The sequence below is a fragment of the Procambarus clarkii genome, chromosome 32 (genome assembly GCF_040958095.1).
Source record: "Procambarus clarkii isolate CNS0578487 chromosome 32, FALCON_Pclarkii_2.0, whole genome shotgun sequence".
NCBI lineage: Eukaryota > Metazoa > Arthropoda > Malacostraca > Decapoda > Cambaridae > Procambarus > Procambarus clarkii.
The window spans coordinates 39843448-39862481 of record NC_091181.1 but is presented as its reverse complement, the minus strand read 5'-3'; the positions used below and the strand labels follow the sequence as shown (position 1 = coordinate 39862481).

Sequence of the window (19034 nt, the reverse complement as noted above, 5' to 3'; positions counted from 1 at the left end):
TGATAACTATACGTGACCAAAAAATGGTAGATGACTTGTTGACCAGACTACACACTAGAAGGTGAAGGGACGACGACGTTTCGGTCCGTCCTGGACCATTCTCAAGTCGATTGGTAGATGACTTGCTCCAGAGAGGTGACCTTAACGTCATAGTTTACTTGATTCTTGTTGACCAGACCATAGCAGGCGGATTGATTCTTATAGGATCCGAGTCCATGGTTTGCCAATTGATCCTGGTAGGTAACCCTACCATCACAGGCGACTTGTTCCTGGTAGGAGAGCTAAAGATAAATTACCGGATCCCAGTAAACATATATAAACATTAAACAGTAAACATTATAGGTGACTTGGTCCCAGTTTGTGGTCTGGCCAAAACATTATGTATTCCACTCTCTTAACTCATGTAACAAGAAGAATACATACTGTTAATATCAGCTATGGTCCACTTCACTTATCGATAAAGTTTAATACATACAAATGTTCAGAATTTTTCCATATGGTAATTTATGTGCATGTTTCAGAATGAATGTGTGTGAGTGTGTGTGTGAGGGAGGAAGGGAGAGAGGGAGAGAGAGAGAGAGAGAGAGAGAGGGAGAGAGAGAGAGAGAGAGAGAGAGAGAGAGAGAGAGAGAGAGAGAGAGAGAGAGAGAGAGAGAGAGAGAGGGAGGGAGAGAGAGAGAGAGAGAGAGAGAGAGAGAGAGAGAGAGAGAGAGAGAGAGAGAGAGAGAGAGAGAGAATGTGTGAATGGTTGGACTGAAGACTTCTCTTAAGGTATCAAAGACTGGCTCTTATGACGGAAATATTAACGGAATAAATTGAGATAATTAAAGGATGAGAGTGTTCACATATTCTGTGGATAGAAAGCTTAGTGTGCAAGGATTGAGATAAATATTTAAGAAAGTAAACTTTAAGAGTGAAATGGAGTAATAGATGTAAAAGCAAGAGTAAAGAGGAAGTACGCTTGTTAATGAATGACGATAAATCCTTAACTGTAGCCTCTGTTTAACGCAACAGTAAAATGTGTACTTGGATGAAAAAACGATTCTTCGCGGCAGGGGATCGTATTCCAGGGACCATAGGATTAAGGACTTGCCCGAAACGCTACGCGTACTAGTGGCTGTACAAGAATGTAACAACTCTTGTATATATCTCAAAAAAAAAAAAAAAAAAAAATATAAGGCACTGAATGACTTCTTGTTAGAAACTTCATGATGTTATTGTGTTAATTTTCATTTTAAATGTGTTCATATGAGTGGTCATTTCACAAGCTTCGTGTGATGAAAAACTTTAAGAATAAAAATGGGAGACTGAAATTAACAGACTGAAATGAATATTATGAATGGAAGAATGGGTATACATACACACCCAGGAATACCTTACAATACCTCTAGATATAGAGGTAAAATAATTAATATAACTTTTTATTTAAATTAAAGAAAGCTAGGTATTACTTATAGATATTTTAAGCAAAAAGTATGCATTAGTATACTTAGTATTTTGAAAGTGATGAAGGGTAAAAAACTCTCCAGACCTAATTGAATTAACCGTGTATGAAGCATGTATGTGATACAACTGTAGGAGGAACATCTGTATGATTGTATGACTACATGAGAGTGACGTGGAAGATAACTGAAGGGATGATTGATGATGGAGCATCACCAAGGTATACGACGGTCGACCGTGTGAAGACCAGAACCTACGAGAGAGAGAGAGAGATTAGGACGGAAGTACAAAGCGAAAATCAATAATGCATTTATAACATGAAACAAATGATCTTGATGTCATTTAAGAGGTAGACATAAACAGTTTGGTTGAACAAGGTTAGCTTGTAAGCTGGTGGCTGACCCAACCTTAAAAGGTGATGTGAGCCTGATAGATCACCTGATCGCGATAGACGAGACGTGAATGTGTGAACGTGAATAAGAGGATGTGATTGATGGGCAGGAACGGTTCCACGAATGAGAAGGAGAGATTGGTGGTCCAAGGGACGGGTTCATGAATGAAAGACTGATTGGTCATGGAAGAGGAACATGAACTGTTGGACGAGACGCTTTGCATACCTCAGTAACTTTTTCAAGTTTATCTTGTGCTTTTTGAGGTGATGGTTCCTGTGTGTGTGTGAGTGTGTGTGTGTGTGTGTGTGTGTGTGTGTGTGAGTGTGTGTGTGTGTGTGCGTGTGTGTGTGTGTGTGTGTGTGTGTGTGTGTGTGTGTGTTTGTGTGTGTGTACTCACCTAATCACCTAATTATGTGTGTGTGTGTGTGTGTGTGTGTGTTTGTGTGTGTGTACTCACCTAATCACCTAATTATGTGTGTGTGTGTGTGTGTGTGTGTGTGTGTGTGTGTGTGTGTGTGTGAGTGTGTGTGTGTGTGTGTGTGTGTGTGTGTGTGTGTGTGTGTGTGTGTGTGTGTGTGTGTGTACTCACCTAATCACCTAATTATGTGTGTGTGTGTGTGTGTGTGTGTGTGTGTGTGTGTGTGTGTGTGTGTGTGTGTGTGTGTGTGTGTATATGTGTGTTTGTGTGTGTATGTGTTTGTGTGTGTGTGTGTGCGCGTGCGTGTGTGTGCGCGTGCGTGCATGAATGTAGAGTAAGGATTTGCAGTGTCGTGTTCAGTGAATGTGTCAGTCACCAAGCTTATAAATGTCAGAATTAATCTTGATACAGGAACCTCAGAAACAACTGCAAACTAGAGGCTCAGTGACATAATGTCTTATCATATATATATATATATATATATATATATATATATATATATATATATATATATATATATATATATATATATATATATATATATTTATAATCATTACTTAAATTATTATCTGTGAATTTGTAACCTCCGAAGCAAGCTGATATCTAATCTCTGATGCAATAACATCGGAACATTGAACGAGTAGCGGTGAGAAGCCAAAGGCTGCAAGGAAAAACAAAAACACATAATAATTATGTTGGAGGGAGAATGAATAGAGAACTAGATGGATCGCAAAAGCGCTGAGGAGAAAACCGCCATTGAGTGACCTAAGGTAAAACCCAAGAGAGACGGAAGGTCAGGCGACCTTTCCTCAGTGTGGCAGCCCAGTGAGACTCCCTCCTCACAGAAACACAGAGACGGAGACATAGAGAGAGAGAGAGAGAGAGAGAGAGAGAGAGAGAGAGAGAGAGAGAGAGAGAGAGAGAGAGAGAGAGAGAGAGAGAGAGAGAGAGAGAGACATAGACACACCAACACAACGACAACTTTCGACACTGTGGACGATGACCCACCCCGACGCCAGCACTCGGGTGGCAGGCCTCGCGGACGGCAGCCCTGCCTTCCACACGCCGGCCCTGTTGCCTGCTCTCCTCAGGCTACTGCTTCTCCTGCAGAGCTCCCTGCTGGTCGTCCACGCCTTCGGCGACTACCAAGGTAAGTTCTGAGGCCAGGAACTGCGACCATGGAGTAGAGGAGGGACGCCTGGAAGAGGCTGACCGGGAGAAGGGAGAGAAGGGTAACATGAACAGGGGAAGGCAGAGGAAGCCGAAAGGAATGAGCGACTATACTGCAAAATAGACGCGAGGGAATGGATGATAGCAAGGAAAAGGGGTAAATAAAAGGGCCAGAGGGAAACAAAAAGGGCATGATAACGATATGAGTAAATGGGGTGGAGAAATAGCAGGAGAAAGCAAGCCCAAGCAAATGGGACGGGATGGGGGGGGGGATCTGTTTGTGATGTGAGAGGAGGGTGAACAGGGGATGAAATACAGCTAAACCAGTGTGACGTTACTGGGTAGTGACTAGCCAGGCCTGTGGTGGGGAGGAAAGAGAGGCAGTACCAGGCTTGTGGTGGGGAGGAGAGAGAGGCAGTACCAGACCTGTGGTGGGGAGGAAAGAGGGGCAGTACCAGGCCTGTGGTGGGGAGGAGAGAGAGGCAGTACCAGACCTGTGGTGGGGAGGAGAGAGAGGCAGTACCAGGCTTGTGGTGGGGAGGAGAGAGAGGCAGTACCAGACCTGTGGTGGGGAGGAGAGAGAGGCAGTACCAGACTTGTGGTGGGGAGGAGAGAGAGGCAGTACCAGACTTGTGGTGGGGAGGAGAGAGAGGCAGTACCAGACCTGTGGTGGGGAGGAGAGAGGGGCAATACCAGGCCTGTGGTGGGGAGGAGAGAGAGGCAGTACCAGGCTTGTGGTGGGGAGGAGAGAGAGGCAGTACCAGACCTGTGGTGGGGAGGAGAGAGAGGCAGTACCAGGCCTGTGGTGGGGAGGAGAGAGGGGAAAGTACCAAACTTCATGATTACCAGACCTAAACTAAACATGAAGCTGCGAAACTAAACATGAAGCTGCGAAACTGAACATGAAGCTGTGAAACAAAGCACAAGATTATAAAGCAGACTGTGAGTAAGATGAGGCAAGAGCAAAACTGGATTTAAACAATGATGATAAAGATGGCAAAGAAAGATAAACAACACGAGCCAACGTTCACGAGTTCCAGAAAGACGGAGAAATAATGCAATTCTGAGCCATTCCGTCCGCCTCCTGAAGTAAACCTTATCCACAAAAAAATCCAAAATTTTTAAGAAAAAAATCCCGGTGCAGTCGTCGGCCCCTTCACTGAGAATTTATTCTGCATAATTCTGCAGTTTTTTTAGATTCCATGCATATAGCGATCCTTTGTTGTCGTCTGTGATTGTATCGAGACACGAATAGCTGAGAGGTAAAATGGAGGATGTATGAAAGGGAGGACAGGAAGATATGATGGTTAAAGTAAAGATGGATAGAACAGGAGTAGATGGGACTTGGAGGAAGGAGAGAAGAGGAGAGGAAGCCAACTAGAGAGATACCAGGTTATCTCTAACTAGAGAGATACCAGGTTTGGTTCTCTGCTGGGAAATAAGAGATTTAAACCTATATAATCTTTATAGGTCTATTTGAAATGAGGAAAACCAAAGAGAAAAGCTGAAGGCGCTCTCTTCCTACTCTACATTCATTACGCTTTAGGAAAAATGCTACAGCTACGGTAGTGGCTGGTACTGTCAACAGTCACAGCTTCAGCAGCACTACAACAACGGTAGCGGCTGGTACTGTCAACAGTCACAGCTTCAGCAGCACTACAACAACGGTAGTGGCTGGTACTGTCAACAGTCACAGCTTCAGCAGCACTACAACAACGGTAGCGGCTGGTACTGTCAACAGTCACAGCTTCAGCAGCACTACAACAACGGTAGCGGCTGGTACTGTCAACAGTCACAGCTTCAGCAGCACTACAACAACGGTAGCGGCTGGTACTGTCAACAGTCACAGCTTCAGTAGCACTACAACAACGGTAGCGGCTGGTACTGTCAACAGTCACAGCTTCAGCAGCACTACAACAACGGTAGCGGCTGGTACTGTCAACAGTCACAGCTTCAGCAGCACTACAACAACGGTAGTGGCTGGTACTGTCAACAGTCACAGCTTCAGCAGCACTACAACAACGGTAGCGGCTGGTACTGTCAACAGTCACAGCTTCAGCAGCACTACAACAACGGTAGCGGCTGGTACTGTCAACAGTCACAGCTTCAGCAGCACTACAACAACGGTAGCGGCTGGTACTGTCAACAGTCACAGCTTCAGCAGCACTACAACAACGGTAGCGGCTGGTACTGTCAACAGTCACAGCTTCAGCAGCACTACAACAACGGTAGCGGCTGGTACTGTCAACAGTCACAGCTTCTGCAGCACTACAACAACGGTAGCGGCTGGTACTGTCAACAGTCACAGCTTCAGCAGCACTACAACAACGGTAGCGGCTGGTACTGTCATCAGTCACAGCTTCTGCAGCACTACAACAACGGTAGCGGCTGGTACTGTCAACAGTCACAGCTTCAGCAGCACTACAACAACGGTAGCGGCTGGTACTGTCATCAGTCACAGCTTCAGCAGCACTACAACAACGGTAGCGGCTGGTACTGTCAACAGTCACAGCTTCAGCAGCACTACAACAGCCTCCACCACCACACGTATTCCGTTTTAACGTCGTGTCTGGCGAACGTGAAAACAAATAAAAGAATGCTAATATTTACATCTTTTACTTGTCTGAAATGCAGCAATATTTTCACAGTTTTATACAAGGATTTTTTTTATTTTTAGGGTGAGTTCATGTACACACACACACACACAATATATATATATATATATATATATATATATATATATATATATATATATATATATATATATATATATATATATATATATATATATATATATATATATATGTTATGTGTATATCACGAAAATAAACACGTGATTAAAAATGTGACAGTGTCAGACCATGGAGGAAAATTGAAACAGGAATTTCCTTAAGTACTTTCGTATGTTAATACATCTTCAGAAGGAGTCCTTTGTCATTATATATGACACTGTCATATATAATGTAATATATGAGGGAATGTATGGGGATCAGTGTGGATATGCCTGGATTAACTCAAGGATCTGTAGACTCGTTTATAACCAAAATATATGAACGACCAGACACGTGTACATCTAAGTGTTATAACTCCCAGCTTGTTACCTCTCGCTGTTTTCTCTACTTAAGTCGTGTTTAATGCAAGCTTGTTGTTCCTCCCCACTGCCTTGGTTCACAGCTTAATTAACATTCTTTTGTGTGGCGTTTTGCCAAAGGTTTTCTGGAAATCTTGGATCATTTTAACTGCAGAGGTTTATGAGTCCAGGTTTTGTTTACGTTTTTAGAATGGCAAGAGTTGGAGAGTGAAAGAACGGAAAAGATAAGGGAAAAGGCCGAAGAGTGAAGTAAGTGGAGGCGGAGAGGTGGGGAGGGGTATGTGCTTAAGCAAAAGGGGAATGATAGAGGACAGGGAAGGGAAAGAGGTGGAGTGACAGATGATTGCAAGGGTAGGAAGGGGAGAGGCGGTGAAGGGCGAGTGGAAGTGCGTGGGAAATGGGCAGCTGGAAGAGTGAGATAGGGAAGAAAGGGAAGGGTTGCAGCATGAGAGGGGAGAGGAGTGGGGGATGGCTAGACGGGAAGGGGGACGTAACATCTCTGATTTAAGATGATGGAAGAGGAGGTGATTAAAAACTGGGGAGGTGGGAGGGAGAGGGAGAGGGAGATGGGAGGGAGAGGGACACATGGAGGCGGGAGGAACAAAGAACACGTTCTTTCCTTGTTGTATTTTCAGTGGCTGGGCTCCGGCTCATGGACCCCGCCTCTTAGCTCCCTACACGACTGGTGACCAGGTTCCGGCGCGTATTGTATTCAGTCATATCTATATTCAGAACTGTGAATGGAATTTGCCTCACCACTTCATTTGTGAACACACTTCTCTTGTTCACTATCTAGACATTGAACACAATCCTTCTTAAGACGCGGTAGAGTATTTGGATACTTATTTCCATCTTTATCCTCGTGTTCGTGGTCTACCCTTGCCCTGTACTCTGTCCTTGTCTGCTCTGTAGTCTGTCCTTGCCTGCTCTGTAGTCTGTCCTTGTCTGCTCTGTAGTCTGTCCTTGTCTGCTCTGTAGTCTGTCCTTGTCTGCTCTGTAGTCTGTCCTTGTCTGCTCTGTAGTCTGTCCTTGTCTGCTCTGTAGTCTGTCCTTGTCTGCTCTGTAGTCTGTCCTTGTCTGCTCTGTAGTCTGTCCTTGTCTGCTCTGTAGTCTGTCCTTGTCTGCTCTGTAGTCTGTCCTTGTCTGCTTTGTAGTCTGTCCTTGCCTGCTCTGTCTATTCTCCTGAATAGGCAGAGCTAACGGTACCTTGAGTACCCTTTCTTTGGTAATCATGTCTTCCCTGTTTCTACTCTCTTGTAGTGATATGAGGTGTAACTTATTCATTTCTTCCTTGTAACATATACCCCTCAGCTCTGGGACTAGTCTAGAAGCATACCTCTGAGCGTTCTCCCTTCGTTGCGTGTTTTACCAGTTCTAATATAAACCAACCTTCCGTAAGCAGCTGATGATATTCTTTTGATGTTGGCTTCTGGTGACGTTCGGTGTGACATCAACCTCCAGCCATTTTCTCTGTTAGAATCCAGAATAATTTCCTCTCTTGGGTGATATTTTGTTTCGCAGCTCCTGTTCCCGTTCCCAGTTTTATTACTGTCCACTTGTCCAGGTCATTCTGTGCTTTCTTGCAGCGTTATAGCGTCTTTATCCTCGCCACAATGTTCGCATTATCTGCGAACATTGAGACGAGGGAATCCTTCTCCTGGTGGATCGTTCACTTAGATTAGGAAAGGGATTGGCAGCAGTATTGACCCTTGTGGGACTCTACGAATAACATCCCGCCCTTCTTCTCTCACTATGACTCTTTGGATTCAGTTGCTGAGGTACTCCGGCCAGCCCCTGGAGTGCCTCCCTTTCACTCCTTCCTGTTTTTCTATTCTCTTGTGACCTACTGTGTCGGGGGCTTAGAATTATGTCATCCGTCCACTCTTCTCTATTTTGACTGACCTTCATTGTCCGTTCACTGAATTATTTCATGTTTGTGAGGCAGGATTGGCAGCCTCTGAACCCATGACGGTGTTATCTGTCTGTCTGTATTATGAGCGTTTCCATCATCTTGATATGTAAATAACACTGGTTTGTAGTTTAATGCCTTCTGTCAGTTTTTTCTTGTTGTGAATTGGCACTACATTGGCTATCCTACATATCTCAGGCAATTCTCAGAACACCACAATGTTATCACTCCTTCTTTTAGAATCTATGCAGATATCTGATCCCAAACCCTTGGGACATTCCTCTGGGATATCTGATCCCAAACCCTTGTCCAGCTTCAACATATCCCTATTTATTTCATCTCTGACAACATGTCAATTTTGGCAGAATTCATTAATTATAAATCCTGGTAGTTTTGTTTGCTAAACTCATTTGTCCGTTTCATATAAATTCAATGGTTTTCTCTGTGATTCCATCCATGTTGGTGAACATTACTATAAAACACACACTTCTTTCTGTCCATTCTCATCATTTATGCCGCCGATATGGTTGAGGTTTCGGTGTGGGGTAGTGTTAGGTAGGGAAGGTGACGGGGGTTGAGAGCCTTGGGAAAGAGGTATGTTGCGTGTAACTTAATATTATACGAACACTTTTGGGGAATTTTGGCACGTGTAGCTGTTTATTTTTTTTGGGAGGGGGGGCCCGTGGATGTAGGGTGAGGGAGGTGGATGGTGTGGAGCACATGGTGGTGAAGGTGGATGGTGTGAAGCACATGGTGGTGAAGGTAGATGGTGTGGAGCACATGGAGATGGGGAAAAATGCTGTACATTTTCATGATTTGACACCAGAAACAATAAACAATTTAAAAGTCAGTTAGATCTCAAAATATTGACAACAGAAGATGAAAGCATGAAAACCAAGACTTTTCCTCCTGGTGGCCATGCCAGAAGTGTCTAAGAGTAAGGGTTAAGCATCTCCTCCGGCCACTCTGATCTCCCAATTGTTCTAATCAGATAACGTGGAACATGTAAAATACTCAGTGAGGGGGAGAAGAAGAAGAAGAAGAAGAAGAAGAAGTCGTGTCAAGCAAGCTTGATATTGTTGGAATTCCTGAGCTGTTAATAATGCATACACACACAGGTCCAACCCGCAAGTGAAGGCAATTTGCAACAACGTTTAGCCTGAAAATACAGTTTGTGTTCATATATATATATATATATATATATATATATATATATATATATATATATATATATATATATATATATATATATATATATATATACAGAGATGAATCCTCATTAGTGAGATATTAGTGGAAGTGAGACTGCTTCATGCCACGGTAGGGAACTGAGAGGGTGGGGGGGGGGTTGATGAAGGAAAGGTGATGGGGCATAATGGGACGGGGGGAGAAGTGAGGAAGGGGGAGAGAGGAAGATGGGAAGGATGAGACGGGTGGTGGGGTTTAAGAGGATTAAACGAGGGGGAAGTGTGGAGGACGTAGATAAATGGGTGGATAGATGAGTAGATGGATGGTAGATAGATGAAGAGATAAATGGATGGATAGATAAATGGGCAGATGGATGGAAACAGATGAATAGATAGATGGATATATAGATGGATATATAGATGAGTAGATGGTTGGATAAATTAATAGATGGATAGATAGAGATATGGACATTTAGATGGATGGATAGATGGATATATGGATAGATAGAGGGTTGATATATGAGTAGGAAGATGGATGGATAGATAGATGGAACTTTAGAAAGAGAGATTGATAGATGTGTGAGTAGAAAGACAGATAAATAGAGAGATAGACGGATAGATGGATGTACATATATAGATGGATATGTAGGTAGATAAATAAACAGATGGATATATATATATATATATATATATATATATATATATATATATATATATATATATATATATATATATATATATATATTTATATATATGGACAGTTAGAAGACACACAGAACAGGGAAAAGCTGGGTACCCTCCAATAAACAATTATAAACAATAGGATCCTTCAGCTAACTGAAGTTGAACACATTTTCTGTAACACACACAACTGAAGTTGTGGTTCTTCTCACAGTTTGTTCAATATGAAACTTGCTATGTTGCTCAGAATAAGATTTTCTCATTGGTTGGGTCTTTGAGTGGTATTATTTAACACAAAATCAAAATCAATGGCCACAAGCTACTCTCTCCTTTTGAAATGAATCTTACTGTTTCATCAAAATGAACTTGAGGCCTGCATTTCGCAGTCTTAGATATTCTAGCATATGGCAACAAAATCACATTAGATCCTAGACTCCTTGAATAAATATTAATTTATTATAGAGTGGTCACTCTATATGTGAAGTCTAGCTTCAGTAACAGCCGTCGATAATAATGCTGTATGACCTCAATATATACATTACACAGCGTTCTCCTCTCTAATAATACTTTAGAGTAATACACGTCGGTAATAATCATGTACACGCCCCATTAGGCTATCACCACTGTAAAACTGACTTGCTAAACACACACTAATCCATAACACTGGCATATATTAATTTACATTAAATTCACAAAATCACGAATATGAATATTACCTCAATGTCAGTTAATATTCACACATATCTAACCTCAGTATCATACAGTGATAGACGGTTGGAACAAGTTAAGTGAAGTGAGGTGGTGGTGGTGGTGGTGGTGGTGGTGGTGGCCAAAACCATCCAAATCACTACACATCACTATTAAACGAAAATACAATTTCCTCTAACTTCCACAGTAACTTCCAGGGACTTGTTTGCTTGTTCCAGTGAGGTGACTCCTCTTCAGATTAATAGTGGATGCTCAGTTCCAGTGTGTGTGTGTCTCTCCTCTTGTCCAGATGAAGATCAACTCCGAGGTATTGCTACTGCTCGTGTAGACTAGCGCAAGCGGTAGGGACTCTCAGCCTACTGTGAGGACAACCAGTTGTCGCAGTGCTCACAGTTCTGCCAGGTGTGGATAGAACAGAATTAAATAAATAATCCACTCTGCTTTCAGAGTCTTCTAAATGACTTGTTGCTCGATATCAGACAACCATAAAACGAGTCGTTGATAGTGACGTCTACCAACGATTACTGTCTCAGGGCAGTAATGTTGCACGGTAGTTCACTCTATTTTCTGTCAGTTCTGAACAAAAAATCTGTTTACTGCTGATGACATCTGCATGACAGATTTCTGTAGAGATCACTTCTGCTTAAAATTGGGTTCTGCCCTGCTTGCAGACCTCCAGGTGTGCGATGACTGAAATATGATAACAGTGAACACTTTATGACTTCATAGAACCTATAGTGACTTTTCGTGGCGCAAACTCTACTGCGACACACGCCGTCTCTCTTCACTGACAATACCAAATAACGTGACCTGTAAAGCATCGTCGAAGGACATGACATCAAAATTCTACCAAGTGAGAGTCATACATAAAATCACTGATATAACATCGACCTCATTTTACAAGCCAATACAACGAGATGCAGGCGAGGAGTCACAATAACGTGGCTGAAGTATGTTGACCAGACCACACACTAGAAGGTGAAGGGACTTCACTTTCCCTTCATCGACTTGATTGACTTGAGAATGGTCCAGGACGGACCGAAATGTCGTCGCCACCTCACTTTCTCCTGTGTGGTCTGGTCAACATACAACCAGACATAATAGTTCCTGCCAGTCCTTCATGTTCCTTATGGGCGAATATGACTAATTCCGCCTGAACCTCGACCTGGTCTCACTACGTGCCATGAAGCGTTTGACGTGTACTTTATTACCTTCCAAAGTGTACAAACCAACACAACATTAGTCCAGAAAACAGTGTATACATTCAATGCGTTTATATTTAAAGCATAACAAAGTGCGTATTTTTGCTTTTGCGTATAAATACAATTCAGCTGCTGAACAGAAGAAACATGTTAATTAAGGACATACAGTTGTAGTTAAACAATACGAACGAGAGAAAATAAGAAAAACAAAAAAGGATTTCGGGAATGTGTGAGAACAAAGGAATAAAAAGAGAGAGTAAAAAATAAACACAGGTAATAGGTAGGAAACACTAATTGTTCAAGTACAGGTGAACATATTACAGCGTCTCATATATGTACCTGAGCTGCTCAGTCACTTCTCAGTGTAAATACACTCAGAGTTTACTTTAGTCTTGGATTATGTTCAGTGCTCAGGTATACCTGCAGGGTGGTAAGGTATTGTGGTGGTCTGGTATACCTGCAGGGTGCTGAGTAAGGTATTGTGGTGGTCTGGTATACCTGCAGGGTGGTGAGCAAGGTATTGTGGTGGTCTGGTATACCTGCAGGGTGGTGAGTAAGGTATTGTGGTGGTCAGGTATACCTGCAGGGTGATGAGTAAGGTATTGTGGTGGTCTGGTATACCTGCAGGGTGGTGAGTAAGCCATTGTGGTGCTCAGGTATACCTGCAGGGTGGTGAGTAAGCTATGATAGTGGTCTAAATAAATCTCCCGTTGGAGACTTAAGACTAATCAGACCTATCTAACTATTCATTATAACTCACAGAGAGTATGTTATAATTTGTTCTTACTTATTCATTATAATCACATTCAAGCCTCATCATTATAAGTCAAGACGGTGGTGCCTCTGACGCCAGCCCAAACCCAGGAAACTTTGCAGCAGCTTTGAATAAACTATTTTCATCTGAATTGAATTTAAGTTCATGCATGGTTTCTGAAAGGCAGAAAAAAACTTTCCTCGAATGAGAAACTATTTTATTAAAGAACGTAAACTATATAGACTTAAAATGGTGTCTACTATATTCACGTTACCTCATAATATAATTTGTTTCCCCATCTAGAAAAGGTGGTACCGATATCGCTTAATATCCTATATCCTTTTCCTAATCTTCTTAGGAGGAATATTAGTTATATTTATCTATAATGCTTCCCTTGCCTCAAATGAAATATTCATCATGATATTGCATAGGAAGATAAAAATTAAGGCATAATAAATAGCTTAATTTGTAGGCATAATAACGGAATAAGAAAACTTATTTATTGTCTCATACGAGACAGTTTCTATTTATATCCACCCAAACTATGTTCCACAGATCGACAGCGAAGGAGGTATACTGAGAGCTACTCTCACTCATCGCGATCATACTTCCTCTGATTGATTGATTGATTGATGAAGATTAAGCCACCCAAGAGGTGGCACGGGCATGAATAGCCCGTAACATACATCCCCTGAAAATGGCACAGGTTCGTTGGACCATATATAGACGACTACTAACGTCACAAAACATGAACAGTCAAGTCATGACTAGTTAATTTTTTGCAGTGTTTCACAAGCTCCTCCAATTAATGCTAATTGTCTTCCTCAACAAAAATTCAATACTTTTGACTGTTGAATTTTTGGCTTGTGATTAAATTAGGATAACGCGCCTTTTTATTTGCACAAAGGCTTTTTTTTTAACGTTCGAGAGAGAAGAGATTAATTGCAATTTTTAGGAGCATGTTGCATGAAATTGAATTTACATTTTGCGGCTTTTGTTGACAACGTGACCACGGAAACGTTGGTTTATGACAATCGTGAGAGAGACTGTCGTAGGTACACAGCTCACAGGACGGTGTTCACAGGACGGTGTTCACAGGACGGTGTTCACAGGACGGTGTTCACAGGATAGTATTCATAGAATGCCGGTCAGAGGATAATGTTAACAGGACGGAAATCCTATCCAGGAAGACCAAGCTTCTGCGGGTAAAGGAAGAGGAGAAGCCATATGTAAACACAAGAGGAGAAGCCATATGTAATAGGACTCACAGAAACAAAACTATCAGGAATCATAACAAATCTGGCATTTCCCCCACGACTACACTGTAATACGTAAAGAGAGAGAGAGAGAGAGAGAGAGAGAGAGAGAGAGAGAGAGAGAGAGAGAGAGAGAGAGAGAGAGAGAGAGAGAGAGAGAGAGAGAGAAGGAAGGGTAGGAGGAGGAGTGGCCCTACTGATGATAGAGTAATGCATTCAAGGAGATGTTTATCACGAGCTGTGAAGAGTTCAGAGACTACATAACAGGCACCATGATGATGGGAGGATCAAGAGCAGTAGAAGCAGTGATATATAACCCTCCATCAAATGACAGAAGACCCAGGCAAGAGTATGACAGAAACAACATAGCAGGTAATACTATAATTGAGAGGGCAGACTCTGTCACATGTAGAAATCGATCCCGTCTGCTTATCATGGAGGATTTTAACCACGGAAAGATAGACTGGGAGAACAAAGAACCGCATGTAGGTGAAGAAACATGGAGAGGTAAACTATTGGATATGGCAACAAAACACTTTAAGCCAGCATGTCAGGGGACCAAGAATGAAGGGCAATGACGAACCAGCTTGACTTGACCTGATATTCACTCTGAACGATTCCGACATGTGGGGAAATCATCTTCGAAGTCCTCTTAGAAATGAGCGATCACAGTGTACTGATGTTTGAGTATTTGGTAGAAGAGGGTTAACGTACTCAAGGAAGGGACCAGGAAACAAGAGGCTGGCATTCTGAAAAGGAAACTGCGAGGAGACAAAAAAAATTCATAACAGATATAACATGGGAAACAGAGCTCAGAGGAAAGAGATGATGCACTACATCACACAGAAGTGTAAGGAGGCAGCAGACAAGTTTCCCCCAATATGAAAGACAAGAAACAACATACAAATGAGGAACCCATGGTTTAATTAAGGATGTAAACTGGCAAAGAAATTAAGTACAATGACAGGGAAAAATTATAGAAATAACAGGACACTTGAGAGCAGAGAAAAATACCAGAGGGCCAAGCATGAGTACCTCAGAAGAGAGGCAGAAAGACAGTACGAAAATGACATAGCAAGTGGTTATCTTGATGTTATCTTGATATGATTTGGGGCTTTTTTAGTATCCCCGCGGCCCGGTCCTCGACGAGGCCTCCACCCCCAAGAAGCAGCCCGTGACAGCTGACTAACACCCAGGTACCTATTTTACTGCTAGGTAGCTTGGGCATAGGGTGAAAGAAACTCTAACCGTTGTTTCTCGTCGGCCGAGTGGACTTTACCTCCTCGGTAGGGGAGGTAAAGAGGTAAAGTGAGGTAAAGACTCAACCTAAATTGCTGCACAACCACATCAGACGGAAAACAACAACTACAAATGACAACGAAGTGCGAGGAACTCAATAAGAAATTCCAGGAGGTCTTCACATTAGAGAAAAAGAGAAGTTGCTGAGATAGGAGAGAGAATATCTAACCAGGCACCACTGGAGGAGTTTGAGATTACCAGTGGGAAGGTAAGGAAATATTTGCTTGAGTTTGATGTTACAAAGGTTGTAGGCCCTAATGGAATCTCACCATGGATACTAAAGAAGGAACAGAAGCACTGTGCCTAGTACCCTTAATGGTGCATAGCAAGTCACTGCACATGAGAACTGCTAAAAATACTTGAAACTTTCCTATACCTTCTTGATAAAGCCAATGGATCACATCCGCAATCAAAAAGCTTTAGAATTAACTTTCCTACCCATTACATGCTTAACCCGACGATTACATGCTTAGCCCGACCATTACATGCTTAGCCCGACCATTACATGCTTAGCCCGACCATTACATGCTTAACCCGACCATTACATGCTTAGCCCGACCATTACATGCTTAGCCCGACCATTACATGCTTAGCCCGACCTGACGAACATTTTCTAACTGCTTCAAGTAAGACCCTCTACATAAATCCCAAATTAGTGACGAGCACTCCATCTATCTATATCTATGGTGACGAGTACTCCATCTATATCTATAGTGACGAGTACTCCATCTATCTATATCTATGGTGACGAGTACTCCATCTATCTATATCTATGGTGACGAGTACTCCATCTATCTATATCTATGGGGACGAGTACTCCATTTATCTATATCTATGGGGACGAGTACTCCATTTATCTATATCTATCAAAGAATGTCTGTTTGTCTTTTTGTTTATTCGAGGATTGAGGACAGAGGCTTGGGGCTAGCCTCATTAAACGTGTTAAGGTGATTCGTGATTGTGTGACAAGTGTCCAACGGTGGTTGACCTCGACCCAATGTCGACCTCAACTTCCCTAGTTACCTGCAGCAATGTAAGGTGCTACTTACCTACCTTGTGTCTACCTTGTAGGGGTTCCGAGGATGACAGGCCCCGCGGCCCGGTCTCCGACCAGGCTTCCCGGTTGGTTGTCTGGTCAACTGGGCAGTTGGACACTGCTGCTCGCAGCCTGACGCATAAATCACAGCCTGGTTGATCAGGCTGGTATTTAGTCCCAGGCGGTGCAGGGACTAACAATTTACATTGAATAACATTTTGTGTTTTTAGCCATTATCTTACAAGACGTGTAAGCAGTTGAAGGAACAGAGCGTCGTGGCAGCTAACCTTTGGCTCAAAATACGTGCCATAAGTTTGAGGAATTCCGGTAACAAGATTACAGAAATTATCATATTTGTAATTTCGATATTTCTTTCTCTTCCTCTCTCGCTCCAACTCTCTTTCTGCCTGAACAAATCCACAAGGGCCGTGACGAGGATTCGAACCTGCGTCCGGGAGCATCCCAGACACTGCCTTAATCGACTGAGCTACTCTCTTTCTGCCTGTTTATCTCACACACTCTCTCTTTGTCTGTCTGTCTGTCTCTCTCTCTCTCTCTTTCTCTCCCTCTCCCTCTCTCTCTCTCGTTCTAAGCGCACAATGTACACATTCAGATCACTGGCACCAGAGTAACTTTAACTGAGTCTGCTGAAGCTCTCCGCTTTAATTCTGCTGTTGTTTCAAATGCAGATAAAACCCTTGCACCTCACCACCGGCAGCCAATTACCATTACAATATCCCTGAAAAGGCATTGGCTGGTGGAGTGGCATTACTGCTATGTACACCAGTGTTGTGAACCCTGGTGACGCAGGTTCGAATCCTGGTTGCGTGATAGTGTTCATAGCTCTTTGTTGGCTTGGGGGCCATTCAAACGTTCACACACGCACACACACACACACACACACACACACACATATATATACATATATACACACATATATATATATATATATATATATATATATATATATATATATATATATATATATATATATATATATATATATATATATATATATATCCTTTTGTTTAAACAGGTTCCACCTTTAATTGTGGTTGTTGGGAGCCTGAGCCTCAAAGGATATAGAGGACACGAGGGAGTCTTGGCAATTCCTAAGGTGAGCTCACATATTGTCTTCTCCTCCCACCCCTTTATATATTGTCATTATTTTATTTTATTTTAGACTTGATGACATAAAATGGGCAAGAACATTGATAACATACAAGATACACAGCCAGTTATCACTGACTGTCAAGTTCCTCCAGCTCCTCAGATAGCGGGCAGGAAGCAGGAATGCAATAGGCAGTCTTGCTTTTCGAATAGCTTAGAACCCAGATCCTTCAATAAACAAGTGACACTTTTATCCTATGCACCAAGTATCTACGAGGCAATGGGGACAAAATTGTTATGTCGATCCAGATCCCTGTGCCATCTGGGCGACCAACAGGCGCTTGAGAGTTACAGCCCTTTAGGGTCTGGGCTTTGTCTCTCTCCCTCTCTCTCTACTGGACATTCAGCTGTGGTAAGGCTCCTAACGATGGCAGTAACTTCACTACTGTGTTGTCTGAGCTTTGACAGAGCAGGCCCTGCTTGCCGTACCTGTCAGCCACCACTTCGCCGCAAATACTTAGATATTCACAGTGGATTGTTGCTGGTAGGTGGAGAGCCAGTGTGGCGTGGGACCCGTGCCAGTTGTTGACAATGTGGTTGCTAATAGGAAGTCACCCGCATGGTGAGCTGCTATGGCTAAGAGACGAGCAATGTAACAACAGCAGCAGCAACAGCAGCAGCAGTAATAGCAACAGCAACAACAACACTAACAACATTAATAGCAACCAGGAGCAACAGCAACAATTAGCAACCCAATTAAGGCCAGATTGCTTCTTCACTTCAGTGAAAATTGTGCAAGGACTATCAAGACAATTTCCGATAAAATTATTTCTTTTAAATTTCAACCAAATTAAAATCTAAATAGAAGAGCAATTATGGAATGAAAGCTGGCCGTCGGGAACGATCACATTGGAAGGGATTGCAAAGGCTTCTGAAATGCGCGGAAATGCAATTTCGCCCGAAAACGCTGTTTCTAGATATGAAACTTCCACTATAAAGAGATATTATGTTATAAGGTACTGTTAAGTACTGAAGGGTCTTAAGTTGGCATACTGGTGATAGGGTTATGTTTATGTCGTGTCTATTACTTCTCTCTCTCTCTCTCTCTCTCTCTCTCTCTCTCTCTCTGTCTCTCTCTCTCTCTCTCTCTCCTCCCAGGTCCTACAATGTGGGAGGAGAGAGAGAGAGAATTATGTGATTATGGCCATCACATAATTCCTCAGTAAACAGTAAATTTTTCTGACATCAAAGAGTGTAGTTAACCTGGGCCGTACAATACATTACTTGTGCTGACAGGCACTAATAACATCATCAATATGGAGATACGGACGAACATTATAAACATATAATGTTTGGCCGTATGTCTTTATTATATATA

At 42.5% G+C, this 19034-nt stretch overlaps 2 protein-coding genes across 2 annotated transcripts in view; both read right to left on the bottom strand.

Moving 5' to 3' along the window:
• Positions 1-19034, bottom strand: part of LOC123759448 (uncharacterized) — a 326826-nt gene that overhangs the window by 101759 nt on the left and 206033 nt on the right. The gene's annotated exons all lie outside the window — the stretch shown is intronic.
• Positions 4959-8745, bottom strand: LOC138370537 (uncharacterized). Its single transcript, XM_069334922.1, has 2 exons — positions 8691-8745; positions 4959-5992 (listed from the first exon to the last, which is right to left on the bottom strand). Exons 1-2 carry the CDS (start codon positions 8743-8745, stop codon positions 4959-4961), a joined length of 1089 nt encoding a protein of 362 aa, XP_069191023.1.

Excerpts from the sequence above, each read along its gene's own strand:
- LOC138370537 (XM_069334922.1), bottom strand. The coding sequence starts at position 8,745 with ATGTTGAAGCTGGACAAGGGTTTGGGATCAGATATCCCAGAGGAATGT. Across the intron at positions 5,993-8,690 it reads CCCAGAGGAATGTCCCAAGG|ACACGACGTTAAAACGGAAT; the intron begins GTTTGGGATCAG and ends CACGTTCGCCAG.